The sequence below is a fragment of the Pezoporus flaviventris genome, unplaced genomic scaffold (genome assembly GCF_033815535.1).
Source record: "Pezoporus flaviventris isolate CSIRO_AGI_PZ_B2104156 unplaced genomic scaffold, CSIRO_AGI_Pfla_v1 ptg000078l, whole genome shotgun sequence".
NCBI classification, from domain to species: domain Eukaryota; kingdom Metazoa; phylum Chordata; class Aves; order Psittaciformes; family Psittacidae; genus Pezoporus; species Pezoporus flaviventris.
Genome location: NW_026892626.1, coordinates 16,901,655 through 16,929,630, shown reverse-complemented (window position 1 = coordinate 16,929,630; position 27,976 = coordinate 16,901,655). Strand labels below are relative to the sequence as shown.

Below are 27,976 nucleotides of genomic sequence, written 5' to 3'. Positions count from 1 at the left end.
TCAGAGCAGGGTGATCTCACTGGGCGGCAGCGTCAGCCTCTTCTCCCGTGCTCCCAACAACCTCTCCATGTGCGCAGCCACCACTCGGCACAGCTCCAGGCCCTGCCGGAGGGGTCCACAACCATTGGTGACCCCACTGCCACCATGGGACCCCCACCACGGATGCTCCCCGAGCATCCCCAACCTGCTCCAGCTGCAGCTGGGTGATGCCCTGCGCCAGGAGGTCGCCCAGGGTGATCTCCACGTAGGGGTAGCTGGACCCGGCCGTGGGGCGCTGTGTCCGTGTGGATTGGATCTCCTTCAGTGAGAACTTGGCGATGGGCTCCTGAAGAAGGGGACAAGGGGGTGGGCCGTGTGCCCCAAAAGGACCGAGGACCGGAGGATGCTGGTGATGCAGCCCCGGGCGCGCTGATGGAGCTAAACCCGGACCCTGCTTTGGAGAGGGATATCACCGCCTCCCAGCCTCCCGTCCCGTGGTGCCACAGGCTCTGTCCCTGCTGAGATGGGGACAGGAGCAGGGGGGGTCCCCCCACCCCAAGCCCCCCACCTACGTGGGTCTCCTTGCTGAGGAAGTTGAGGCCGTTCTGGTTGACGGCCAGGATGCAGGGGGAGACGATGGCGTTGTTGCTGCAGCTCTGGATGTAGAAGAAGGACGAGCCGAACATGGGGTAGGCACTCAGCAGCCCTGCGGGGTGGAGGACGGGGTCTCAGTGCCCATCACCACCCCATCCTGCCTGGCTGTGCTGAGGGACCAAAACAACCCCATGCATGGTAGGAGCTGGGTGGGCTCCCAGAGCCTGGCGCTGAACCAGAACCAGGCTTGGACCCAGGAGCAATCAAGGGGCCCTGTTGCAGCCTGATGGGAAAGTGGGTGGCCAAGCAGCCTGCTCTGTCCTGCTGCTGTGGTCCTGCCCTCCATGTGCAGCATCCCACTGGCCATGCAGCACCCCTGCCTCCATGCAGGGCCCATCCCAGGCTCCCCAGCCAGAGTATGACATCCCAGAGGCATCTCATCTTCATCAGCATCACCTCCTGGGCATCCCCATCATCATCATGCCATCACATCCTCAGCAGCACCACAACCCCTGCAGCCTTGCGTCCCCAGCAGGACTGCATCTCCAGCAGCACTGCATCCTCATTAGCATCACATCCCCACTAGCATCACCTCCCTGGCTCCATCCCGCTCCTGCTCACCCAGGAACTGCGCCCTGGCCTGGTGGGCGCTGAGCGCCTGCGCTTGCTGCATGTGCGGGGTCACCATATGGAGCCAGGACTGAGCCTTCAGCAGGCGGAAGAGCTGTGGTGGGACATAATCCTGCACCTCCCGCCTGAGGGGAGCCGGGGGTCAGGCTGGGGGGGGGTCCCGCACCGCATGGGATGCACCCCACAACCCGGACCCTCCATTCCCAGCCATACGCGGTGGGGAGGTGATGGTGGTCCTTGGCTCGGTGCTGGAGGGCGGCCAGCTTGGCCACGTGTGGGAAGTGCTGCTCTCCCGGCCTGGCGGGTGGCAGGACAGTGAACAGCCCCTTGAGGTAGTCAGGGAGGACCTGGAGGGGACAGAGAACAGGGGCACGGCTTGGGGATGGAGCACACTCCATGGTGGGGGGACAGGGACGTGGCCCCGGTGGGGGGGCCTGACCTGGTTGTAGTGCACGGTGACATAGAGCTCGTTGTCAAACTTGAGGGGCTGCCCCCAGACCACGCGGCGGCACCAGAAGGTGTAGCTCGTGTCCCGGCGCTCCGTCTCGGCGGCCACATCCAGCACGTATTCCCGGCGGGTCAGCGGCCGCACGCTCTGCCCTGCACCCGCCACCCCGGGAGATGAGCACCGTGCACAGCATCCTCCATGCACAGCATCCTCCATGCACAGCATCTTCCATGCACAGCTTCCACCATGCACAGTACCTGCCATGCACAGCATCCACCATGCACAGTACCCACCATGCACGGTATCCACCATGTACAGCACCCACCATGCACAGCACCCACCATGCACAGCATCCTCCATGCACAGCATCCTTCATGCACACCATCCTCCATGCACAACATCCTTCATGCACAGCATCCTCCATGCACAACATCCACCATGCACAACATCCTCCATGCACAGCATCCTCCATGCACAGCATCCTTCATGCACAGCGTCCTCCATGTACAGTGTCCTTCATGCACAGCATCCACCATGCACAGCATCCTCCATGCACGGCATCCTCCATGTACAGTGTCCTTCATGCACAGAATCCACCATGCACGGTACCCACCATGCACAGCACCCACCATGCACAGCATCCTCCATGCACAGCGTCCTCCATGCACAGCGTCCTCCATGCACAGCATCCACCATGCCTGGTACCCTTCATGCATAGCATCCACCATGCACAGCATCCTCTCATGCGCAGCATTCTCCATGCATCATACCCACCCTATGTGACATCCACCATGCACGGCCCCCACTATGCACGTTATCCACCCTACACGGTACCCATCATGTGTGGTACCCACCACGCACAGCCATCCTGTCCCCAGCAGCCCCTCACCTCTGTCGGTCACCACGAAGAGGATGTACTCCTCAAAAGCCTCTGGGTGCTGCAGCCCCATCTCACAGCACAGCTCCTCGATCACATCCAGAGCCACCTGCGTATGGGGACAAGGAGGCTGGAATGCTGCCATGTCCCCCTGCCACAGTCAGCAGCTCCCGCATTGAAGCTCATCCCATGCCGCTTCCCAAGGAAGAGGAGAACAAAGTCCCCCAGCTCATGGACAGCCAAGAGGTGAAGCCCTCTCCATATCTACACCCCCAAGACACCCACAAATGGGGGGGTCCCTTCGTATCTGGGGTACACAGAGCCTCTTGCCTGCTCTAACTCACCGAGCACGTCTTGATCTTGAGGTGCCTCTCAATGCCACCAGGCAGGAGAAAGAGCTGGCGCTTGGCGCTGCGTCCAGCCTGCATGGGGGGGACACATTGGGGTGCAGGAGGGGGGACACCTTTGCAAAGCAAGACCCTAAAGGACACCCTGAATCCCCAAACTATCCCAGGGGACCATCCCGTGGGGATCATCCTGTATCTCGCCCGTCTTTCCTGGGTGAGGCATTGTGCCCTTCACCCCACACGCGCAGAGCTGCATCCCTACTGGGATGCTCAAGGTACCCCCAAAGAGAGACCAGAAAGGACTATGCTCCCCACACCAGCAAGGGGCCATCAGCTCCAGGACAGTGCCTGGCGGGGGGGGGATCCCAAGCCATTGGGAGGACCAGGAACCTCTGCGGGTGATCTCAAGCTGGCATCATCCCTGCCCTGCACCCCATATGCACCCATCCTCACCACCATGGCCCTCAGCTCTGTGCTGCTGGGGAAGAGGCTGCGGCCACCGAACTGCAGGGTCTTCCGCAGGTTCAGCTCGCAGGCTTTGGCGATGCCTGGCAGGGACAGGGACCGGGATGAGGAGGGATGGAGCTGAGCCCCGTGCAGCCCGCACCCTGCAGCGTGCACAGCCCCCTACCATGGAACGGCAGGTCCGGGTGCCTGCTAGCATCCTGCAGGAAGGCCAGCAGGAAGGGCCTGAGCACCTCGGAGCACTTGTAGTAAGCAGCGAGGATGTAGAGCAGCCTCCAGCCCTTCTGGCAGCTATCCCTGTGGGAAGGGTAAGGATGCCCATGGAGGCACTGCAAGCTTGGGGTCCCCGCATGTCCGCAGACAAGTGTCCCCAGTGCCAGGCTGTGCTGTCCCAGTAGGGATGGTGGATGGCACGGGAGCAGGGATGATGGATGGCCTGGGAGCAGGGACTCACGGCTTGGAGCTGCTGTTGTTGGTGATCTGCTTCACGACCTGGCAGTAGACCTCATCCCGCAGGACCTCGTGCTCTGCACAGAGCTGGGGGACAGGCACAGCTGCCACAGGGTGCTCAAGGCACCCCCAGCACCCAGCACCCCACACAGGGGCTTTACCTTGAGGATGGTGCAGACGCAGTCCAGCTCCGTCTGCCCTCGCGGGGGGTGGTCGCCCATGAACTTCATCACGGCTGGGGACAGAGCCACGCACTGGTACTGCTCATCCCATCCCTTCCCCAGGGATGTGGTCCCCTGGGTGCGGGCAACATCCTGGACCCCTCCAGGCCCCCCCCATCCTGGTCCTGCTCCCACCCTTCTCCAAGGACAAGGATGGCCATGGGGCAAGGGGCTGGTGCCACTTGCCTACCTTGGAACGCCTCCGTGGCCAGTTTGCTGATGCCACCATCCACGAATTCAATGAGTGACTCCTGGATGGGGGTCTAAAGAGGGAGAGCATCAGCAATGGGGAGCAACCAGAGGGATGGGGTGCGCATCGGGGTGTCATTCACAGAGCCCCCGAGCCCACCGGGGTGACCTGCAGGTGACAGCAAGGCAGGGACACCCCGCTTCCCCTCACCTTGCTGAATGTCAGCATCTCCAGCACATTGGGCACATCCCTTTTGGCCTTCATCCCGCAGGGTTCCCTGGGAGACGGATGAAGGAGCGGATGGGCACGGGTGCCTCGGGTTCAGGGCATCCCCATCGCACCACTGGGCACTCACGTTGCCTCCCCATGCCGTGCCGCACGGAAATACTGCCTGGCAAAAGCCAGCATGGGGCAGGTCCCTGCGCTGTCACCAAGCTTCTCGCTGCTGTCCCCCTCTGCTGTGCTGGCTGGGGATGCCTGTGGAGCAGAGCAATGGGTACCAGGCGCATCCAGCCCCGGGCATCCACAGCCCCGCGCCAGCACCCACCTCGCTCTTGCGGTCCAGCTCCTGTGCCACGGCGGTGGAGGCCACGGCCATAGCCACGGCTGCTGAAGCCACCACCTTGCCCTGCTTGTCCCTGGGCTCCTCTTTCCTCTCCGCTGGCAAATGGACAAAGTCCGGGGCTGCGACGGGCTGGACGTATTCAGCAGGGAAGAGACCCGACCTGCCATGGATGGCACCGAACTTCCACCCTGCAGTGGGCAGATGTGCGGATGGATCCAGGCTGGCAGCTCCAGAAAGCCCCTGTCTGTTCCCTCCTGCCCCTTTGCACCCCAAGGCCTTTCCGAGGGGTCTGGTTGTAGGATTTGGGTGGAAAAACTGATGTTGCTCAGTGTAAAGGAATGGAGAAGGGGCCACAAAGCCCAGTTCTAGCTGGGATGTGGGGCAGCGTGGGAACCGCAGCGGAGCATCTCCCTGCATCAGGTTGGTACCAAAAAGAGCCTGACCCATCCTGCTCAGGGGTGGCAGAGGCAGGATCCTGCCCCATACCCCAGCCCCAGGGCAGTGTATGCACACCAGGGACACGCATGGGGACAGCACAGCACCCACCAAAGTCCTGGGTGCCCATCTTCAGCTCCTCCAGGTACATCACCTTCTTGCGGACCACGCAGCCGTAGTAGTGGTCTGTGGGGACACCCGCGGGGTGTCATCAAGGCATATCCACATCCATCCAGGATCCAGAAGCCATCAGTCCTGCCACCCCTGTGCCCCACATTGAGGGTGTTTTGGCACAGGGTGTGGGGGGACCGCTCACCTCTCTCGGGATGCTTCAGTGGCTGCAGGTGGATGATGTCCCCTTTGTGGAAGCTGAGCTGGCCCTTGTCCTCTGGGCTGTAGCTCCTCACAGCCACCACGTACTGGGAGTCCTGGGCAAAGGGGGGGGGCTGGCACAGCCCGTGCACGCAGGCACACGCATGCACACACATGTACACACGTGTACATCCCATCCCACCCAGCACCCACAGCCCCACCGCGGGGTACCCACCATCACCCCAGGCATGATCCCATTTGCAGGGCATAGCCCAACACACCACCCCCCCCCCCCCCCCACCTTCCTGAGCTCCTTGATGAAGTGGTCAACCATGGCCTTGACCTGGGGGGCTTTGGGGGAGAACAGGATGAGCTTCTCGCTGCGCAGGTTGAGCTCCAGCATGTTCCTGGACGGGGTGGTCACAAACAGCACATCGGCATAGCTGGGGAGGATGAGGGGATGCTGAAACACCCGGCACCCACAGCACCCATCGCACCCGGACCACGGGGGTCCCCGCTCTTACCCGTACGCCCTCAGCACCCTCAGCTGCTCCCCGGGCACGTTGGTGCCCTTCACCATCCGCAGCAGCTTGACGCCAGTGTGGGACACAGCCAGGATCTGCACACCCGTCCCCACGCTGCCCTGTGGGGTGGGACCCTGCCTCAGCGGGGGGGGCACGGGGATGGGGTGCACCCACCACTGACCTGCCCCATGGCTGCACCCTCACCGTGGCGGGGAAGAGGCGAGAGAAATACACATCGCAGCCATCGCGGGCGGCAGCGATGATCTCCCTCTTGACGCTCTCAGTGGCCACGGGGCTGAAGGAATCCAGTTTGTTTTCCGCTGTGGGGAGAAATAGCCACTGGTATTTATCATATACTATATATATACTACAGTCTCATACTATATATATATATAGTATACACCCCAGCATATATATATATAGTATATATATGTGTGTGTGTGTATATATATATATACACCCATGGGAGGATTCAGACACAGGTTCACAGCAAGAGTGGGGATGCTCATCCTCTTCGAAGCCTGGCAGGACCATGATATCCCCCCTGCTGCCTCACTATCCTAATGCAGCAAACCTGGCTGAGACCTGACACAACTCGTGGCTTTGTGGAGCACTAAATCCTAGAATCAGGGAATGGTTTGGGTTGGAAGGGACCTTAAAGCTCATCCAGTTCCAAGCAGGGACACCTTCCACTAGAGCAGCTTGCTCCAAGCCCCCGTGTCCAACCTGGCCTTGAGCACTGCCAGGGATGGGGCAGCCACAGCTTCTCTGGGCACCCTGTGCCAGCGCCTCAGCACCCTCATAGTAAAGAGCTTCTTCCTTATATCCAACAGGAACCTCCCCTGTTTCAATTTGAACCCGTTACCCCTTGTCCTATCACGACAGTCCCTGATGAAGGGTCCCTCTCCAGCATCCCTGTATCACAGGGGTTCACTGTATTTGGAAGCAAAACTACCCCAGCTTTAATGGCTTGGAGGTGCCCAGGAGATGAGGATGGATGGGTGTGAGCCCCCCAGGTTTGGGCCCCCATAAGTGTTCCCCCCCTTCCCAGCCTGGGAGCAGCAGGACACAGGTTACCGAAGAGGGATTTGAGTCGGAGCCTCTCCTCCTGGCTGAGTCGGATGCAGGTGTTGGAGAGCACATCATTGAAGATCTGGGGAGGGGGTGAGGAGCAGTGGGGCTCCGTGCACCCCCAGCCCCATTGCTCTGCCTGCTCCCCTGCCTTGGGGTAACCAACAGGGACCTCCTGCTCCTCCGTGGCCGCTCGGCATGGGGATGGATGCAGTGGGATGGGTGAACCATCACCCCAGTGATATGAGGGGATACCCCAGCTCCCAGGGGACCTCACCTGCCTGAAGATGAGGTCGAGCAGCAATGGGTTGTTGATGCTGTCCTTGGGGTAGAAAACCTGCCAGGAGGGAGACCAGCATCACCATCAGTGCCCCGAACTTAGCAACAAAACCCCTTTATCCCCATAGCACTTCCACACCACCCTGTCCCCATCCCTGTCCCCACCACGCACCTCCTTCCGGATGTATATTTTCCAGGGCACGTTGTGGTAGGTGTAGAAGTCCTCGCTGCAGCTCCGGTGCAGCTGGGTCTGGACCTGCTGCGCCTCGGATGGGAGCTCCCGAGACACAGAGACTGGAAAGGGATGGGAAGTCCTGCACATCCCTGAGGGAACCACCAAGAGCCCCTCTTCACAAGGGGAAATGGGGACCAGGGAGGGTTTAGCTTGACACAGAGGTTATCCCATGAGGATGCTGTAGAGCTGGATCCCCCCCGCCAAGCGCCACTGCCCTGCAGTACCTTGGGACCGGGTGGCCACCGCACGCCCCGTTGGTGGTCGCAGTGGGTACCTGCTGCTGGTGACCGGCTTCACCGTGGCCACCACCTCCTTGGGCCCCTGAGAGGCAGATTCACTGCGGCTGGTGATGGTGACACACACCCACCCCCCCCCCAGCCTGATGTGGGGCACACAGGGTGGCTGCATCCCTACCGCAGCCACTGGAGCTGGGGGTGCTGAGAGCTGCTCCTTCAGGATCTGCATGGCTTCCTCGTGGGGGTCCTGCTTCTTCCCAAAGAGCTTGCTGTGGAGACAGCACTTCACAGTGCCTGCACCCCAGCATCACTTGCATCCCAGCATCACCTGCATCCCAGCATCACCTGCATCCCAGCATCACCGGCACCCCAGCATCACCTGCACCCCAGTATCACCTGCATCCCAGCATCACCGGCACCCCAGCATCAGCTTCATACCAGCATCACCGGCACCCCAGCATCACCTGCACCCCAGGATCACCTGTATCCTAGCATCACCTGCACCCAAGCATCACCTGTACCCAAGCATCACCTGCACCCCAGCATCACCTGTATCCCAGCATCACCTGTATCCCAGCATCACCTGTATCCCAGCATGCCTGTACCCCAGCATCACCTGCACCCCAGCATCACCTGTACCTGGCACCATCTGCACCCTGGTATTAGCTGCATCCTGGATGCATTCTGGCACCACCTGTATTCCCAACATCACCTGTATCCCAGCATTGCCTGCAACCTGGCATTGCCTGTACCCCGGCATCATCCGCACCCCAGCATTAGCTGCATCCAGGCATCATCTCTATCTGGCATCACCCGCACCTCCAGGATCACCTGTACACCAACATCACATGCACCCTGATATTGGGTGCATCCTGGCATCACCCAAACCTTGGGATTAGCTGCATCCTGGTGTCACCTGCACCCCTAGCATCATCTGCACCCCAGCATCACCTGTACCCCAGCATCACCTGTATCCAGGCATCACCTCTACCTGGCATCACCTGCATCCCCAGCATTGCCTGCATCCCAGCACATGCACCCACATGCAGGAGGGGCCGGTGTCTCTCTGGGGCGCAGGGGTACCTGTGGGGCTGGGATCCCCGCGGGGCCGGCTGGCACTGCCGGATGATGTTCCGGATGTCGTGTGTGGGCCGCGGGAAGTGCTCCGAGTTGAGCCGGGAATTCCGCACCAGCTCTCCCGGCCACCGCCGGCCCACAGGGGCTGTGGGGCCAAGTGCATGGCTCAGGGGCTCACTGCTGGGGCTGACACGAGCCCCCACTGACACCACATTGCACTGGGACCCCTTACCTGCTTTCTGCATGTAGGGCCGGGGCTGGGGGTCGCGGGATGGTGTCCCCTCAGCTGCTCTGCCCTGCGAGGGACACCCCACTGTGAGCATCCAGACACACACACACACACCCCCCTGCCCCCAGCCCCACAGAGCTGCCCAGGAGAGCTGTGGGGCAGGGCACTATCCCTCCCAGACCCCCATCTCAGCCCCACTGACCGGTGGCTGGTTGGCACCTGCCCGGTGCTGTGAGGATGGGGCTGGCTCCGTGCCTGTGATGCCAAAAGGGCAGAGCTCAGACAGGATGTCCTGCCCCCCCAAACCGCGGCTATGGGGTGCAGGGATGACCCCACAGCAGGGATCAGGAGGGGAAACCGAGGCAGGGAGCTGGCTGAGGGTGCTCACCTCTTGGCTGCTGTGTCTCTGGAGGCACTGGGGATTTGCTGTGCTCCGCATCACCATCCCCTCCTCCTGCACCACCTCTTCCCTTCATCCTCTGTGTGACAGCAGCCGGCTTCTCAAGCTCCTGGGGGACAATGGGATGGATGATGGATGGATGGATGGATGGACGGACGGACGGACGGATGGATGGATGGATGGATGGATGATGGATGGATGGATGGATGGATGGATGGATGGATGATGGATGGATGGATGGATGGATGGATGGATGGGATGGATGATGGATGGATGGATGGATGGATGGATGGGTGGATGGGTGGAAGTCAAGCCAACTGCACCCCCAAAATGCTAGACTCCCTCTCACCCCATTCCCATAGGAGAGCACAGGGTCGAAGAGGCTGTCCAGGTACCGGTCCAGACCCTTCTGGCTGCGCGGCTCCCCAAATTCCCCATCTCCTGGGGGACAAGGAGGGATGAGCTGTCAGCAGCAGGGCTTCACCAGCATGGTCCCACCATGGGTCGGAGGGTGATGCCCTACCGTGGGGGTGGTACACCTCTGTGGATGGCAGCGTTGGGGCTTTCACAGCTGGAGGAGGGGGTACTTCATCCAAATCCAAGCCATGCCCCAACACCCTGCAGAGGGAGAGGATGCGCTCATTGTGCACCCACTGGGTACCGGATCACCACCAGGACCCCATCCCATGCCTCTGCCGGCACCCATCCAGCGGGGCACCCATCCCTGCCCGGGTACCTACGCCCGGCTGTCCCCGCCGTGGCTCTCAGCTCCATCCCATGCCACCAGGAAGCAGGACTTCTGCTTGGGGAAGCCACGGAGCAGCTCGAGGTCAGAGATGAGGTCCAGGACATAGTCATGACCAGCCAGCTCGGCCCATTGGGCACCCGCCTTCATGGCCACGGACCAGCCCCGCCAGCCCTCCACCAGCCCCCTGCCAACAGCGGGGTGGGGATGGGAGTCCAGCAGTGCCCCGGCTCCGTGGGGACACCCTGGACATCCCAAGTGCAAGAGCCTGGGGTCACCCAAAGTGATGCTGAGCCCCATGGAACGGGTGGGTACCGAGCTGGTGGGTACCTGTGCTTCAGGACATCCCCTGCCAGGTCCTCGCCTGTGGCCCAGGAGTGGACAGGGCAGGAGAACTGGTCACCTGGGGAGGGATGGGATGGGATGGGATGGGAGCAGGACCCACCAGTGCCCCCCTGCCCCAAGCTGGGTCTGACCCTCCCCGCCGCATGCCCCAGCCCCACGCCACCCGCACCATTGAAGCAGTGCAGGTCCAGCGCCATGCTGGCTTGCTGCCGGTTCGCTGTCCACTCCAGCAGTGATGGGGGGTAGGCTCGGGCGGCCGCGGCACCCAGCTGGGACCGGGCCATGGCATGCATCAGCTTGCGCTGGCACACCGGCTTGTAGCCAGCGAAGGCGTAGTCAGAGACGAACCTGGGGGCAAGGGAGGATGCTGCAGGAGGAGGAGGGATGTGGGCAGCATCCATAGGCACATGGGGCAAGCTGGCCCCAGGGACCACAGAGGGACTAAGAGCACCCCCAGAGGGATCTTGGTAGCATCCTGGGCATATATTCCAAGCTGGCCCCCAGGGACCATGGAGGGACCTCAGAGCATCCCCAACGGGACCTGCATGGCATCCCTGGGCACATGCGTTAGGCTGGCCCCAAGGGACCACAAAGGGACCAAGAACATCCCTGGAGGGATCTCAGCAGCATCCTTGGGCATATACTCCAAGGTGGCCAGAGGGATCCTGGAGGGACCTCAGCATGATCCCTGGCCACATGCGCCAGACTGGCCCCAGAGATCATGGAGTGACTTCAGAGCATCCCCAGTGGGACCTGGGCAGCATCCTCAGGCACATGTGTCAGGCTGGCCCCAGAGGACCACAGGACAGACTAAGAGCATTCCTGGAGGGATCTTGGCAGCATAATGTGTGCTAGACCAGCCAGAGGGATCCTAGAGGGACCTGAGCATCGTCACTGGCCACATGTGCCAGGCTGGCCCTAGGGGACCACAGAGGGACTAAGAGCATCCCTGGAGACATCTCAGCAGCATCCTTGGCACATGTGCCAAGTTGGCCTCGAAGACCACGGGTGGACCTCAGAGCATCCCCAGCTTGACCCGGGCAGCATCCTCAGCCACGTGTACAGGGCTATCCCAGGGAACCCCAGCAGCATCCCCAAGGATCCCAGCCAGCCCCAGCACCCACCCCGCTCCCCATCCCCGTATCTCACTTGAGCAGGTACTTGTCGAAGGCGGTGGAGGGGGGGAAGGCGCTGAGGCAGGCGGCCAGCAGCAGCCAGCCCCGTTCCTCGTTGTTGACGTTGGTGTTGCGCCAGACCTGGTTGGCCGCTTGTGCCAGGAGCTCGTCCCGCAGCCCCGGCGCCGACAGCCCCTTCTGCACGATGTAGTTGCCAAAGAGGGTCTCCTGCGAGCCTCCCAGCGCCGGGTCCCCCATGAACCGCAGGATCTGAGTGGGGACAGCGAGGTCCTTCCCTCCACCGCCGGGCAGGGAGCAGGCAGGGGGCCACGGTGACGGACCCTGTGCCATGCCACCTACCAGCTGGAACAGGCTCAGCGCCTCGTGGCACAGCTCCTCATCCAGCCGGGTGAGAGGAGCCATCAGTGGGGCTGTCAGCATCCCGAACGCTGGTTCCTGCGGTGACACCCGCACCCATGGCTACCCCAGCCCTGGGGACAGGCTCAGGCTATGAGGGACCAGCCCCATGGTGCTGAGCATGGGGTTGATGCTGGAGGGGGACTAAGGGGCTGCAAAAGGGCTGGGGTGCAGGATGGGGCCGGCAGCCTCCCAGCACTGGTTTGGGATGGGCTCAGTGGCACCAGGGATGCTGGCACCTTGGTGAGGCTGGGAGCAGGATGCGGCCCCGGCGCTGTCATTTGGGATGCTGGGGACCGGGAAACACACGGCAAAAATAGGAGGCGAGGAGGAGGGAGGAAAAGAGACCAGGGATGGGGCTGGGATCCCGGGAACAAATCGACCTGGTCTCCCGCCCCAGCGTTTCCGGATCTGCCCCGCGTCGGGCGTCCAGGAGGGCTCGGCGGGTGTCTCTGCATAGCCTCAGCGGGGTCCCCCCGGCCTCTGGAGACGACAGGAACCCACGGGGAGGGAGGGAGGCGGCAGCCGGGTCCGGCCCCTCTCGCACCCCGCAGCATCCCCGGGGCCGAAGCCGGGGCAGAGCCCGGTGGGGGCAGAGGGAGGAGGCTCCGGACTCCCCCTCCTCTGGGGACCCTGGACCTGAGCGCTCACGACCGAGGAGTCCCCAAACCATCGGGGCAGGTTCCCGGCCGCCGGCGCCCACCTTACCTGGAAGTGGCCCCGCACGTACTTGGCCATGGGGTACTCGTTGATGTCGAGCGGGAGCGTGAGCTGCGAGTCGGGCTGCAGCGCCGGCGGCGGCACCAGCACCACGCAGCCGGCGTTCACCTCCCGGGCGGCTGCGGCACAGCGGGCAGATGCGGCACCGCCATAGGGATGCACGGTGGTGGGGGGGATAAGGGGGCTGGGAGCGGTGCCGGCCGCCCCACAGGACGCGCTCACCTGCGGCCGCCTCCAGCAGCCCCATCAGTTCGGCCGGGATCTCCAGGTGGGTGACGTCCACCACCTCCCTCCTGGTCAGCTCCTGCAGGCACAGGGCAGGGATGCAGCAGCCCAGCACCCATGGGTGCCTCCGCATGGGGATGGGCGAGCACATGGTAGGGATGAGAGCAGCACGGGTTGCATAGCGTGCTTCCCGCAGTGCTGCACAGCCGTTACCTGCTTCATCCTTTCCTTCTCCGCCTCTGCCCGCCGGCGGGCATCCTCCTTCTTCTGCAAGCAGAGCACCCACACTGAGCCCATGCCATGAGGGAGGCCAAGAGGCAGCCTTTTATCCCCTGGCATCACCAGGCTTCCATGCCAAAGAGCACCATGGCGCATGGAGGAGATGATGGGGATGGGGTCTGTGGATGCCTCCCCAGACCCACCACCGAGCACGCGGCAGGGAGGAAACGGGTGCCCAGGACCCCTCTCACGGATGTGCCATCCCCACCCTCACCTTGAGGTACCGCCGGCGGTTCACATAGATGTGCACCAGCGACCTGAACTTGATGAGCGTGCGCCGCATGCGCCGGTACCGCTGCCTGCCATGGGGAGAGCACCCATCACCCTCCGCCACCCACCAGAGCCCACCCACCACCTCCAGGCACCCCAACCTGGCCAGGTATCCCCTCGCCCGGCTCTGCAGGAGGACGATCTTCCTGCGGAGGGAGCGGAAGCGCCTCTTGATGAAGAAGGTGCGAGCGTAACGCTGGAGCGTGAGCGCGGCCAAGTGATGGGCACGAGCGCGCTTGCTCTCCAGGGCCTGGTACAGCTGCTCCTTCAGGAAGAGCTGGGAAAAGGGGCGATGCTGTGAGCCCCACACCTCGCCTGCCATCCCCAAGGGCATCACCGGAGCTAAACCCCCTGCCCTGGGACAAGCACCTTGCTGACACCGACGTAGTACATGCTGGGGCTGACGGGGCAGAGGCTCCTCAGCATCTCCACGCAGTTGGCGCCGTTGGGAATGACGTTGGACCACATGTCAACGAGGCAGCGGTACCTGGACAAGCAGTGTGACACCGTCACCACACCGGATCCCACCACCAGTGTGGACCCTTCCGGCGTGATGGTCACCATGGCTACAAGGATGCTCGAGAGGGGCTCTTCGTCAGGGATTGCAGCGATAGGACAAGGGGGAATGGGTTTAAACTGAAACAGGGGGAGATCAGATTAGATCCAAGGAAGAAACTCTTTACTGTGAGAGTGATGAGGCACTGGAATGGGTTGCCCAAAGAAGTGGTGAATGCTCCATCCCTGGCAGCGTTCAAGGCCGGGTTGGACACAGGGGCTTGGAGCAACCTGCTCTAGTGGGAGGTGTCCCTGCCCATGGCAAGGGTTGGAGCTGGAGGAGCTTTAAGGTCCCCTCAACCCAAACCATTCTATTCTTTTTTGATTCTATGCCTAGAAAGCTTCTCCTGCTGCTGTGGACCAAAGCAGAGGGGCTCCCAGCTGCTACCAAAGGGTCCCTCCAAACACCCACAAATTCTGTGCTCTACCCTCACCAGGATGCTGGTACCCAGCCCACAGCCTCCAGGCACCTGTCGATGAAGACGAGGAAAGGGATGCGGATGGGGAAGCCCTCCTTGCGGATGCGGATGGTCTCCAGGATCCCCGAGTACCGCAGCTGGCTGCTGACCACGTCAGCCTCAAAGAGCCCTGGCTCCTGGGGAGGAGATGGGGAGAAGCTTTAGTGGCCATTAGGGAAACCCTTGTGTGCCCACCACAGCATTGGCATCACCATGGGTCGGAGAGCCCCAAACAAGCTCTCACCTTCTTATTGTTGGGTTTGAGACAGCGCACGAAGAAGGGGTTGCACCTGCATTGAAGAGACCGCATTGGCCATGGGGAACAGGGGACAAAGCCAGCTTGGCCACCTCGGGCTTGGTCTGTGGTCACCCTGCTCCCACCATCCCGGTGCTCCTGCCTGTCCTGACCTCTCCATCTTTTCCACCAGCTCCAGGAGTGACTGCTGGAACCGGGCGGCCACAGTGGGAGCCTTGTACCGCCGGGTCCTGGTGCTGCTCCTCCTGTGGAGGCTCCTCTGCCGAGCCATCACCTGGGCATGGCCGAAGAAGAGGTTGGCCACCACCTTGGGAAGATGGGAAGGGTTAGGGAGGAGGAAGGTGGATGGATGGAGCAGCAATCCCGGCTCCTCTTCCCAGCCCAACCACTGCCTTCTTGTCCAGCCATATCCCTTATTCAGGGTTTGATTCCCTGCATAGGGATGGGGAAGCACAAGAGCAGCCCCTGTGTCCCCCTTTGTGCCAATGCTTGAGGGGTCAAAGCCCAGAGGACCCCCACGGGAAGAGGGCACAGGAGGCATCTTCTGCTTCTGGTCCCCCTCGGCTTCACCAGCCATGGGGGCACATGCTTGGGGACGTGAAGGGTGGTGTGTACGGAAGGGGGTCATCCATGCCTGCTGTGTCCCCAGGAGCAGGGGCTAGCAGGGCCCTACCTTGGTCCTGCTGCTGATGAACAGGTCCAGCACATCCTGACGGACCTGGTCATAGTTCTTATCCAAAAACTTGTGGACCTGGCAAAGAGCAAAAGCTCACAGGGGCAAGGAGATGCAGGCCAGGATGTGCCCCCATAGATGGACCCCCTGAGCTGCCCCAACCCCATAAACCTCCTCTTTAACCCTCCTTAGGACCATCCCACCAGTCCATACCTGGTAGGTCACCTTCCCTGCATAGTGCTTGATGGTGAACTCGGGCAGTGGCATCTTCGGCTTGGTGTACAGGGGGTTCGTCCCATGGTGGTAGTGACACTTCTGGAGGAACGTGTGGTCGGTGGCCTGGGGATGGATGCAGGGGTGAGACACGGATTGGGTCATGCAGCAGCCCTCGGGACGTAGGCATCAGGATGGGGATGCCAGCATCAGATTGGGAATGCCTGGACCAGATGTCAGCTCTGTCACTGGCCACGGGCATCTGCTCCTCTGTGCCTCAGTTTCCCCATCAGACACCCCACAACCTCATCTAGGGCAGGGTTCTCAGTAATCCCTGCAAAAGCAAGTCCTCTGGGGGAAGTTGCTCCAATGGCACCAACCTAGGACCTCTTGGGGCTTGTTTCCAGCCTGGAAACCCCCATGAACGGAGCATCCGTGGGGAATGGAAATTCCCAACCACAGTGACCACCCGGTGCTGCCATCCTGACCTGGGGGAAGCAGCTCTGGTCATCCAGGATGCGCAGGATTCCATAGGGCTTCTGGGAGATGAGGTCGATGCAGGGCTGGTTGTCACTGAATGGGATCTCCTTCCACTCAATCTGCTCCCGCAGGTACTCCTCCTATGGGGCCAGCACTCGGTCAGCCCCACGGTGATGCTGGGCATGGGGCAGAGCCCTGCACAGCTCACTGGGCCCAAACCTGCTCCTCCTGGAACACAATCTTGTTGAAGAAGAACTGCAGGTACTCGTTGGCGTAGTTGATGCAGAGCTGCTCAAAGCTGTTGAAGTTGAGATCCTGCAAGAAGGAAGCTCCATGGAGCCTGAGATCCTGCAGCACCGGGGCTGGTGGCTGGGTGGGATGGAGCTGGGACGGATCCCGCTCACCTCAAAGCCGTAGATGTCCAGGATGGCGATGGAGAGGGCCTCCTGCCGCGGGTACACCAGCTTGTTGATGCGGTCCGTGAGCCAGCCGAAGAGCAGGGAGTAGAGGGTCTTGGCAATGGCATCCCTGAATGGGGAAGATGAGCTGGAGCTCCAGCGTGGCACGGCACGGCATGGCATACACCACCACCACGGCTGCCAGCACTCATCATAGCCCAGAACATCCCCTAGGGCTGCAGTTTTACTCACCAAGAGCCTAATCCTCGCTGGGTGGCTTGGCCATCCCTTTCCCATCCCAACATTCCACCTCCTGCCCCATCCCTAGGGACCCTCCTTCCCCTTTACCTGGCATCCACGGCGCTTTCAACAGTCAGAGGGGTGAAAATCTTCTCCCGCAGCGTCTCCTGGTTGGGAAGCACAAACCCAAGGGTGCGATGGAGCTTCAGCATCACAAACCGTGGTCCCCAAGGACCCCATCCCCTGCCTGCGTCCCCCCTGCACTCACCGTCACCTTGAAGGTGATGGCTTTCTGCAGGCCCTCGGGGGACACCTGCAGCAGCTCAGCCACGGTCCTGATCTCCGTGGCGCTCACCACCATGGCCACCTCCTGGCAGTCGCTCTATGGGATGCAGTGAGGCGATGGGATGCTGCGATCCCCCCTCTGCCGCATCCCGAATCAAGGAGCGGGGCTCGGCTCTCCCTTTGGGTACCTCGTATTTGTCAAAGTAGACGTTGCCCAAGTGGAGGACGGAGGAGAGGATGCGGAAGATGCTGTTCTGCTCCTCCACGCTGAAGCTCAGCGCTTCCATGGTGTTGAGCAGGCGATGGAAATCCTCCTCATCGTTCTTCCCGGGAATCTCGCAGTTCCCACCCTGGAATTGCCCCATCCATGCCATCAATGGGTGCCATGGTGGGGGGGGCAGCACCTAGCACTGGAGGGGGACATCCTCCCCATCCACATGTTGAATCCAGGAAACCATCAGCACCCCAAAGCCTGGTCAGCCCCCCCCCCTCCCCAAAAGGAAGGTGCCATGGGGCTGTTTGGGGTCTCCCTACCTGGTTCAGGTAGTAGTATGTCTCGGCGCCCTGCAGGCAGTACCGCTGCCGCTGCTGCACGGGCAGCCCTGCCAGCATCTCATAGAAGATGTGGTAATTGCGCTCGCTCTTGGCCTGGGATGCAGAGGATCGGGGTGGGATGGGGTCCATGGGGAGCGCAGGGATGGGGGGCAGAGCCTCACACCCACCTGGAAGACCACACGGGACTTCTCCAGCAGGTACTGCGAGGTTATGGCACCGCAGATCAAACCACTATAGGGGTGAGAGCGGGCACCCGGCTGCAGCCTCAGCATGGGCAGGGGCTCTGTCCCCATCCCAGTGCCCATCCGGATGCTCCCTGTGGCACCAGGGGGTTGGTTCTGGTTCCCAGGTACCCCCAAAGGGGATGGGTGGGCAGAGTAAGGCTCCCTCCTTCCAGCTCCCAAGCTAGGGCTGGAGATGCTGCACCCCAGGGTGACATTGAGCAGGGGGATCAGTGGGAATGAGCGAGGATAGGAATGGGGGACATCATAGGGATGAAGAGTGGTCACAGTGCCAGCCCAGGGCACAGCATCCCTACCCTAAGGACAGCGAACACTGCCTGTCTTGGGGCAACATTACCTTATCCCTACCATTTATCCCCAGGAGCATCCCTGTGTGCATCCTATGCCAGCGCCAAGGGACTGCGGGGCTGGGGGCCTGGTTGGGCACCCCTAGGGACACACGGAGGGGACCCACCAGAGGCGGGATCTGCTCAGCACTCATCATTACTTACTCCTCCAGGAAGATCTCCACAAACTTCCCAAACCTGCTGGAATTATCGTTCCTCACGGTTTTGGCGTTGCCGAAGGACTCCAGCAAGGGGGTCGCCTCCAGGATCTGCGATGGGGAGAGATGGGGGTCAACCCAGGCACCCCAACAGCCCCACTCCAACACCCTTCAGCCCCATGCAGACACCCCAATTCAAGGTGTGCACTGAGACCAGGTTGCAAGAGGATGCAGGAGAGCACAAGAACCCCATGTATTCCCATGGACCACACTCCCACATCCATCCCAGCATCCATCCTGCACCCAGGGTGATGTGGCCACCACAATGCTCAATCCCCTTGAGCCATCCCAGCCCATGAGTCCCTTTCGGTACCTCTATCTGCCGTGGTCCAGGTGGAAGCAAAGGATAAGGAGGGAGAAGTAGAGCCATGAGCAGGGGATGGAGGAGAGGGCAAGGAGGGGGGACAAGGGGATGGGGACAGGGAGGTACCTGTGGGGCAGTGCTGCGCTTCTGGCTGACGGCTGCCAGGTACCGCAGGATCAGTTTGGTGGCTTCAGTCTTTCCTGAGCCACTCTCCCCACTGAAATACAGAGAAGGGGACATGGCCGGGGCCATCACCAACCAAAGAGGGGGTTAAAGGGGTCTGCAGACCCCAAACCCACCCAGCACCCCAATCCCCATAGGGGATGCTGCAAGGATGGGCTGGTGGCATGGTGGCAGCATCCTGCATCCAGCAATTAGGGCAGCAGTGATTAGGGAGAGCCATGCATGGGGATGGCCTTGTCCCACCTGATGACGATACACTGGTTGTGTTTGGCATCCATCACTTTGGAGTAGGCGACGTTCGCGATGGCAAAGAGGTGCCTGGAGTGGGGAGAAGCAGAACTGGGGGGGGGTCTGGTGCCACATTGCCCCAGTACAGGGACCCCAGTGCACCCTGAGCATCCCCATGCACAGACAGCACCCTGACACGAGGGTCCTTGAGGACCTGGGACCACTGGGGGCTGCTGTAGGACCAAGGGGAGGGTAATGATGGGTAGAAGTGCCCCAGGGTGTTTGGGACACCCCAATACTCACGGTGGGTTCTCGCCCAGGGCTCTGCCTTCATACTGCAGGACCTGCTCTGTGCCATAGATGTCATAGAGCCGGTACGGGTTCACCGACACCAGGATGCTGCCGATGTAGGTCTATAGAGAGCCAGGTTTGGGTGCTGACCCCCAAAACACCCCACACCCGGGGCCTCAGGGGATGCTGTGCACCCCTAAGCTTACATAGATGAGCTGGCGCTCAAACCGTGTCCGGATGTTGCTCAGCACCGCAGCCTCCTGGAGGTCCCTGCATGGAGCAGAGGCTGTGTTAGGGGATGGCAGGGGGGCAGGAGGTGTCCGCTGACCCCAAGCTTGTCCCCAGCATCCCCCGGAGGATGGAGCAGAACCTGTGTTGGGATGGGACAGGAGGGGGTGGGATAGGATGGGAGCAGAGGGGGCTTTAAGTGCATGGATGGGGGACAAGGGGCACTCACTCCAGCTGGGTCATGTCCTCCAGCCCGTCCTCCTCCTGTGGCTCCTGGTACCGCATGATGGGCAGACTGCACAGTGACTGCATCTGCATGGAACAACCCAGACCCATCACTACAGGGCTGTGCCAACCCCCTCCAATGTCCTATCTGGCCACCACCACCACCTCAAACCCACCATCTATGACCCCAAAAAGGGGACCCCACAGCCAGTGATGGCAAGGACCCCAAACAAGCATCTCACAGCCCCAAAACAGGTCCCCCAGCAAGAGTGCGGTGCTTTAGGGGATAGCAGCAGCACTGGAAATGGGGACATGAGGCCACCAAAGCATCCTTGGGGGACTGGTCCAGGCAGCACCTCCAGGGGAGATGATGGAAGGAGGCTGTGATGGGGGCCAAGCCGTGGGGCTGGGGGCTGCTCCCCATGCCTGTGCCCCACACAGAGGTGACACGGGGCGGGGGACACCAGGAGCCCACACTGGCTGCCATCCAGGGCAGGCAGGAAAGCAGACACCAGCCGGGTCAGAGCGCAGGGATCAGGTCTCAGCATTTCCATACGCGAGAATCAAGTGTCCCCGATGGGGCCGTGCGGGGGGGGACGACACACACACACACACACAATGGGCAATAACAACCCCCATACACCCTGCTCCCTATGGCAGGACCCCCACCAGCATCATTCACCTCCCACCCTGGGTGCTGCAACCCCCTTGGCTCTAATGACTTCACACACCATGGAGCCAGCAACCACAATACACCACCCATCCCGGTCCCTCCGACTGCCAGCTCATCCCGCAGCTCCATCCCATCACCAGCACCACGTTGTGCTCCCCACATCCCGGTCCCTGGTGCTACCGGCTCATCCCGCAGCTCCATCCCATCACCAGCACCACATTGTGCTCCCCCCATCCTGGTCCCTGGTGCTACCGGCTCATCCCACAGCTCCATCCCATCACCGGCACCACGTTGTGCTCCCCACATCCCGGTCCCTGGCGCTACCGCCTCATCCCATCACCGGCACCACGTTGTTCTCCCCCCATCCCGGTCCCTGGTGCTACCGGCTCATCCCGCAGCTCCATCCCATCACCGGCACCACGTTGTGCTCCCCACATCCCGGTCCCTGGTGCTACCGCCTCATCCCACGGCTCCATCCCATCACCGGCACCACGTTGTTCTCCCCCCATCCCGGTCCCTGGTGCTACCGGCTCATCCCGCAGCTCCATCCCATCACCGGCACCACGTTGTTCTCCCCCCATCCCGGTCCTTGGTGCTACCGGCTCATCCCTCAGCTCCATCCCATCACCGGCACCCCGTTGCGCTCCCGCCGGCGTTACCTTGCTGCGCCAGGGCTGCTTGCTGCCCAGGTACCCGTCCGCCCAGGGGTGCCGGTCCCTCCAGCCGCCCCCCGGCGAGCGCTGGCTCAGGTACCGGGCGATGTCGGCTCCTCGCTGGCTCGCCCACCGCCGGCCGCGCTGGGAGGGCAGCTGGGGGGGGCCCTGCTCTGCCGTCCAGGCGTCGGGCATCTCCCGCACCCGCACGACGTGCTGCGCGGACCAGTGCTGCTTGTACATGCGGGACGCCCGTCGGAAGGAGCCCAACCTCTGTACCTGCGGCGTCACCACCGCGTAGCGCCCCGCGCCCTCCTCCCCGGACAAAGCATCCCCCTCGACGGCCTCCGGGCCGCGGGGGCCATAGCGGGGGGTGGCCGGGGAGCCGGGGGCTCTGCCGCGGGGTGATGGGAAAGAGGCGTGACGCTGCGGTGAGGGGCTCCGGTCCCCGCGAGGCACGGACGGGACAATGGGGCGCCCGGTGTCGGTCCAACCCCGGCGCCCCGGGGGCGGGGGGCTCGGTGATCTACGGGTGCTCCCGTCCCGTCGGGATGAGCGCTGGGGAGAGGAGGGTGAGCGGGAGGAAGGGCGGCGGGCGGGTGGTGGGGATGAGGGGGTTGCAGAAGGGGCCATGCTCCTCACGAGCAGCGATGCCAGGGATTGCCCCATGGAGCGGATTGGGCTGCTCGCTTCGGCAGCGGACGGCCGGGCCGGGGGGGAGCGCGGGGCCATCCCGGCAAGGGGCTGCCCGATGCGCTGGATGAAGGTTTTGGGGGTACCAGGAGCGGGGCTGGGAGGCGGGGGCGCCCCAGCAGCAGCGCCCTGCCAGGGGGGCAGCTCCGCGTCCCAAGAGGGGCCGAGGCGGCGGCTGCCGGGCCGGGAGGTCGATGCCATGAAGGGGGATCTCTGCAGCGGCTTCACAGCCTTGGTGGGGGGCTCGGGGAGCCGGGGCCAGGCCTGGGGGAGCGGCAGCCCGGGGGGGCTGCTCTGCCTCAAGGACCGGGGTCTCCCCGACCCCGCCGCGGGCACCCCCAAACGCCTCCCCCCGGGGCCAGGGGAGCGGGGCGAGGACGGCGGCGGGGCGGGGGGCTCGGGGCCGAACCGACGGATGCTGGCACCGAGGGAAGGGTTGCGCCGCGGGGCCTCGGGGCGCTGCCGGGCCGGGGGCGGCGATGGGGAGCGCCCCGCGGTGGCGAAGGGGTTACGGAGGGACGGGAGCCGGAGCGGCCCCCAGGACCCCCCTGGTGGGGAAGGGTCCCTGGCTGGAGAAGAGGGGTCCCGGCCAGAGCGCCTATAGGAGGGCTGTGGGGAGCGGGGGTCCCGGGGTCCCATTGCAGCCCGCGGAGGGCGGCTGGGGGGCTGCGAGAGGGAGCGCTGCAGGAACTGCCCCAAGGGGCTCCCGAACGCCCGCGCTGCTGCAAAGCGGCGGCCCCGGGGTGCTGCTGGTGCTGGAGGCTCGTACTCATCGTAGTCATCCTCATCACGGGCCGGGGGGAGATGGGGGGACGGCGGGAGGGGCACATCGAGGCGGTCCCTGCCGAAAAGCTTGACCTGAGGCCGGGGGAAGAGCCGGAACTTGCGATTGAGGGAGAGCTTGGAGGAGAGCGTCTCCCGCATGCCCCGCAGCGAGGAGGTGCTGAGGATGGAGAAGGGATACTCCTTGTCCTCCTCCTCCTCTTCATCCCACTCCTCGGGCTCCCCGGCCTCCGCGATCTCCTCCAGGCCCAGGGCATAGGGGTTGCAGGACTGGGCGTGCGGTGCCCACCCCCCCTCGCTGTACTGGATGCGGTGCTCAGGGTACTCGCCCCCAGGGTACCCCCCCGAGAGGGGGTCCCCAAAGTCCTCGTAGGGGTCCCCCCTGTAGCCAAAAGGCCCCACCGTGTCCTCGCCGTACTCCTGGTCGCTGCCATAGGGGTCGTAGAGGGCGAGGGGGGACCCGCCACCAAATGGTCCCTCATCCCCCAGCTCCGCGTAGCCATAGGGGGGTCCCTGGGGGTCTCCCTCCTCCCAACCCCCCCCATAGAAGCCATAATCCTGCTCTGCCTCATAGCCAGGGTAGTCAGAGTAGGGGCTCGGCCCCACGTCCTCGTAGCCGTATGCTGCAGGGTAGGCTGGGGATTGGGCATAGCCTTCCTCCTCCTCAGTGTAGCCACGTTGAGGGCCGTAGGCTCCATCCTCCTCCTCACTGTAGCTACGCCACGGGCCATAGTCTCCCTCCTCCTCAGCGTAGCCGCGCTGAGGACCGTAGGCTCCATCCTCCTCCTTGCTGTAGCCACGCCAGCGGCCATAGGCTCCATCTTTCTTCTTGGCATAGCCCCGGCGGGACCCATACGCTCCATCCTCCTTCTTGCTGTAGCCACGCCGGTGCCTGTAAGCTCCATCCTCCTCCTCAGCCCACCCATAGCGCGGCACCGGCACCTCGGCGGATGCGCGCTGGGAACGCCGCCGGGATGGCCGCCGCGCCATACTGCCGCGCCGCGACACCCTGCCGCTGCCTCCGCCGCCACCGGGGATGCGCTTCATGTTGGCCCGGTGCCGGAGGATCTCGTCTTCCGCAGGGAACGGCAGCTTCTTGGCACCGATCCGGGACAGCCAGGCCGTGTCGGCCGCACGGCTGCCCCCCACCAGCCGCCCGCGCCGGTTCAGCACCTTCTTGGCCAGCCAGCCCGTGGCGGCGGCCGCCTTGCTCAGCACCTGTGCCCGGGGCTTGAATTTCCTCTCCGGGCGCCGGCGGAAGAGGGATGCTCCGTCCTCGGCGTCGGCCGCGCCGCGCCGCAGCAGCAGGAAGGACGGCTTCGCCTGCGGCGCGCTGCCGGATGATGCTTCCTTCCTCTTCTTGCCCACGCGCTTGAAGCGCACCATGAGGTTGGAGGTGGACTTGAGCACCGCTTTGTTCTTCTTCTTCCTCCTCCTGTGGGTGCTGCGCTTGTGCAGCCCCCAGAAGAAGCGCGACGTGTTCTTGAACTGAGCCTTCTTGGGACGGCGCAAACCCAGCTTCTGGAAGCGCAGGAAGAGCTTGGAGGTGCTGCGGAGGCTCCGCTTCGCCCTGGCCTTCGGTGCTGCCGCCGCAGCCGCTGCCTCCTCTTCCTCAGCCGGGCTGGGCTCCACGAGTGCTTTGGTCTCTGCACCCCCTTTGGCTCCTTTCTTCTTCTTGATGTTGGTGGCCGACAGCCCCATCAGCAGCTTGGAGGTGCCCTTCAGGTTCTTCTTGGTGAGCGCCGCATCGCTCTTGCTCTCCTCCTCCTCCGGCTCCAGCTGCACCTTCTTCCCCCGGCCCGGCTTCTTCCCCACCACCCCCTTGAGCACCCCCTTCTTCTCCTTCCCCTTCCCCTTCTTGGGCTCCTCCACAACCTCCTCCTCCGCATCCTTCTCCTTCTCCTCCACCACCACCTCCGTCTCCTCACTCTCCTCCTCCTTCAGCAGCTCCGCATCCGACGTCTCCTCCGACTCGTTGGGCGCCTCCTTCTTGCCTTTCTTCCCATCTTTCCCTTTCCCCCCTTTCCCTTTGGCTTCCGCATCCTTTTTGGGCTCCCCCTTCTTCCCGACCATCCCGACGGTTGCGGATGCTCATGCTCCAACCCCGGCGGGGCGCTGGGAGGCGATGCCCAGCTCCGGCACGAGGCAGCTCCCGTCACCCGGAATTACCTGCACCCGGTGCCGATGAGGCCCATGCCTGTGCGTGGCTCCCTCGGCCGCCGGCAGCCCCCCTCTTGGCATGGTGCTGGAAGGGGGGGGGGGGGGGGGGGGGGGCAGCACCGGTGCAGCCCCCGGTGCGAGCTGCCTCCTGCCTCCCCACGAGCTGGGCTCTGGCTGTAACCCAAGCGCCGCGGCTCATGGTGGTGGCATCAATAATGTAAGGGCTGCGCTGCTCCGGCCACCAGAGCTTTCCAATGCAGCAGGGAAGGGCCCCCCACTGACGGGAGCATCCCCACAATGGGATACTGCAATGTCACCAGCCCCACAACAGACACCTGCCCACCCCGACACTCCTCGGTGCTCCCTGCTCTCTCCACCGGGGAATCCACCTCTTCCCCCACGCAGCACAAAGGAGGATGAAGCCCAAGGATGCTTTTGACCCCATAAAGCCAAAGCCCAGCGCTGAGAAAGAGGAGCCCAGAGCCCGGAGCACGCGGTAGCACCGGCACCATGAGCACGGCCAAAGGGAGCGATGCCGAGGGGAATCCCAACACCAGACATCCCACGCAGCCCCAGTGGGAAGCAGAGAGGGTTCCCCCCACACCGTGCCATGCATGTTACGTGTATGTGTACATGTATGCGCAGGGTGCCACCCGTGTGCACACATAACCAGTGTGTGTGGGGGGGAAGTGCGTGTGCCACACGTGTTTGCTCACAACACGCACCCAGGAGCAGGGGGACCACATCAAATGTTAATGCCCGGGCTGCAGGCTCATCAAAGATTAAGCAGCAGCAGCGATGGGAGCCTGGGGCAGCACCAGCACCGCTCCACGGCCTCACAGGGGTGTGCGGGGAGAGGCAGCAGCAGCAGCGTCCAGCTGTGCCACAGCTGGCGGGGCCAAGAACCAGCTGCTGGACAGAACCCATTGGTTTCCTCCAATGGGCTCTGCCCCACGGCACTGTCTCATCCCCAGCCACAATCTGGCCTCCTCCTGCATTAATTCATGGGCATTCATCCACGCAGGGGCTGCATTCCATACCAGAGCCCCCACAGCTCCACGGGCACAGCGTTCATCCACCATGGGCAGAACAGAGCTGGGGAAGGGGCATTTGTGGCCAGGCGCAGCGGGATGCGGTGTGGGATGGAGGGGGAATCCACAGCCACGAACACCAAACCATGGGGCATCCACACGTGGTGGCTGTTCCCAGAGTGTCTGGGCATGGCCCTGTCCAGCAGCAGAACAAGGGAGGCAGCCTGGGTGCAAATGGCAATGGGGAGCAGGGGAAGGATGCTCGGAGCATCCTCTGACCCCATCATCCCTGAACCGCTCCAGCCACGTGGCTGAGGTAGGGAAAACCACCTCATCCCAGGGACATGGCCCTGGCTGGGTGCAGGAAGGAGGTCAGCCTTTGCTGACCAGGATCCTGCTTTGCCCACCTCAGCTCAGCACAGCAGGACTGTACCTTTGGAGCACTGGCACACACTGCTCCAGGGGCAATGGGGCTCTGGGTCTGTGGTCACCATCCAGCCTGGGTCTGCTTCCAGCTGGAACCCTGTGCCACCGCACCGTGCCATGCCAGCCCATCACTGCTCATCCATGAGAGCCTCCCATGCGAGCTGCTCCACACGAGCATCTCCCATCGCATCCCACATTCCCTTTTTGCATCGCTGTGCATCCACTTCCGAACACCCATGTGCAGCCCTGGCACAGCTCTCTCTGCTCCAGCCATGAGCCACAGGGATGCTGGGAGCACATGGACAGGCCGGATGCTTCCAGTAATGGGGAATGTGGCAGCAGCAGCACAGCCCTGCAAGCCTCCGTGGCACCATGGGGGTCTCTCCTTGCTGCCCTGAGCACCCATCACACACCTGAACTGGCTCATTCCCATCCCCTCCAATTCCTTGCTCCAGATTGAGGATGGGGACCCAGCACATCACATCCCTGCCTGCTGCATGCTGTCTGATGACAAATGCTGCCACAAGGGAGGTGCTACGGGGAGGAGAGAGGCTGGAGCAAATGCCGGGCATGAGGCATCCCTGGCATGCACTCAGGAATGCTGCCTGGCAGCTCCAGAGCCAGGTCACAGCCTTGTGCCATCACCTCAGCCCCAGATCCAAGCACAGGGTCCCACAAGGCTTGGCTATGGCGTGGGGCAGCTTTCCCAGGGCAAAGCAGCCCCGAGACACAAGGAATTTGGGGAAAAGGTGGTAGGAGACATGGAGCAAAGGGCAGCAGGATGCTGCTGGGAGAGGCAAAAGGCGGGATGAGGAGGGATAAGGGCAATGAGCACAGAGAGGAGGGGACACCGCACGCCCTGACCAGGGGATCCGAGCCCTACAGCGCTGCATTCACAGGAGGACCAACATCACACACAAAGGCAGAGCCACGGCAGGACCTGTGATGCCAAGGGATGCATCACCCCATAGGGGACCCGCAGGCACTCACCTGGGGCAGCCTAAGGCGCCCGCATGGCGCTGGTCGTGCTCTTGGCTTCGCTCCCCATCAGGGACCGCGGCTCCGCGGCAGCCGCAGGACCGCGCTTGCTGCAGGCGCTGACACCCAATGCATATTTGATGAGCGCTATTGTTCACATCGCCGCTCATGAGCGGAGGGACCGGAGCCGATCTTTCCCTCTGCAAGGCCGGGAGCAGCAGCTCTGATCCTCCTGTGTTCCCATCCATCTCTTCCTGCTTACCAGTGACAGCCCCAAAACCCCTTCCCTCTGGGATGTAGACCTGCGCCACCTCTGTCATCGAGCCCAGATGCGAACAAATGGCCCCAGAGCAACGTGAGTTTAGGAGAAGGCATCACAGGGATACAGGGATGGACACACACACACACATACCCTTCACATCCTTCTCCATAGTAGGGCTGGAGAAGGGATCTAGACACCATCATCCCAACAGTACCATCGGGATGAGCAGGGCATCTCTGCCTGCTTCACAAAGCATCCCAGTGCCTCAAAGCTCTGACA

At 62.8% G+C, this 27,976-nt stretch overlaps 1 protein-coding gene across 1 annotated transcript; it reads right to left on the bottom strand.

The window, feature by feature from the left end:
- MYO15A (myosin XVA) lies at positions 1–24,312 on the bottom strand. The gene is made up of 62 exons (XM_061474271.1): positions 21,371–24,312; positions 20,043–20,125; positions 19,792–19,855; positions 19,598–19,707; positions 19,310–19,384; positions 19,010–19,100; positions 18,893–18,898; positions 18,527–18,630; positions 17,961–18,024; positions 17,773–17,886; positions 17,427–17,588; positions 17,222–17,335; positions 17,062–17,120; positions 16,720–16,843; positions 16,535–16,630; positions 16,324–16,455; positions 15,836–15,961; positions 15,623–15,700; positions 15,102–15,256; positions 14,938–14,983; positions 14,706–14,830; positions 14,050–14,167; positions 13,625–13,957; positions 13,345–13,398; positions 13,129–13,210; positions 12,895–13,025; positions 11,804–12,225; positions 10,824–11,002; positions 10,640–10,712; positions 10,305–10,496; positions 10,088–10,182; positions 9,914–10,005; positions 9,553–9,673; positions 9,367–9,419; positions 9,168–9,231; positions 8,942–9,080; positions 8,037–8,127; positions 7,847–7,943; positions 7,560–7,681; positions 7,386–7,445; positions 7,115–7,190; positions 6,242–6,357; positions 6,038–6,156; positions 5,815–5,956; positions 5,518–5,629; positions 5,313–5,387; positions 4,749–4,954; positions 4,557–4,678; positions 4,412–4,478; positions 4,202–4,274; positions 3,952–4,025; positions 3,795–3,877; positions 3,507–3,637; positions 3,329–3,423; positions 2,873–2,950; positions 2,541–2,637; positions 1,643–1,803; positions 1,417–1,550; positions 1,195–1,328; positions 552–685; positions 185–325; positions 1–102 (listed from the first exon to the last, which is right to left on the bottom strand). Exons 1-62 carry the CDS (start codon positions 24,224–24,226, stop codon positions 1–3), a joined length of 9,774 nt encoding a protein of 3,257 aa, XP_061330255.1. The 5' UTR covers positions 24,227–24,312.
- Between the last annotated feature and the right edge of the window lie 3,664 nt (positions 24,313–27,976).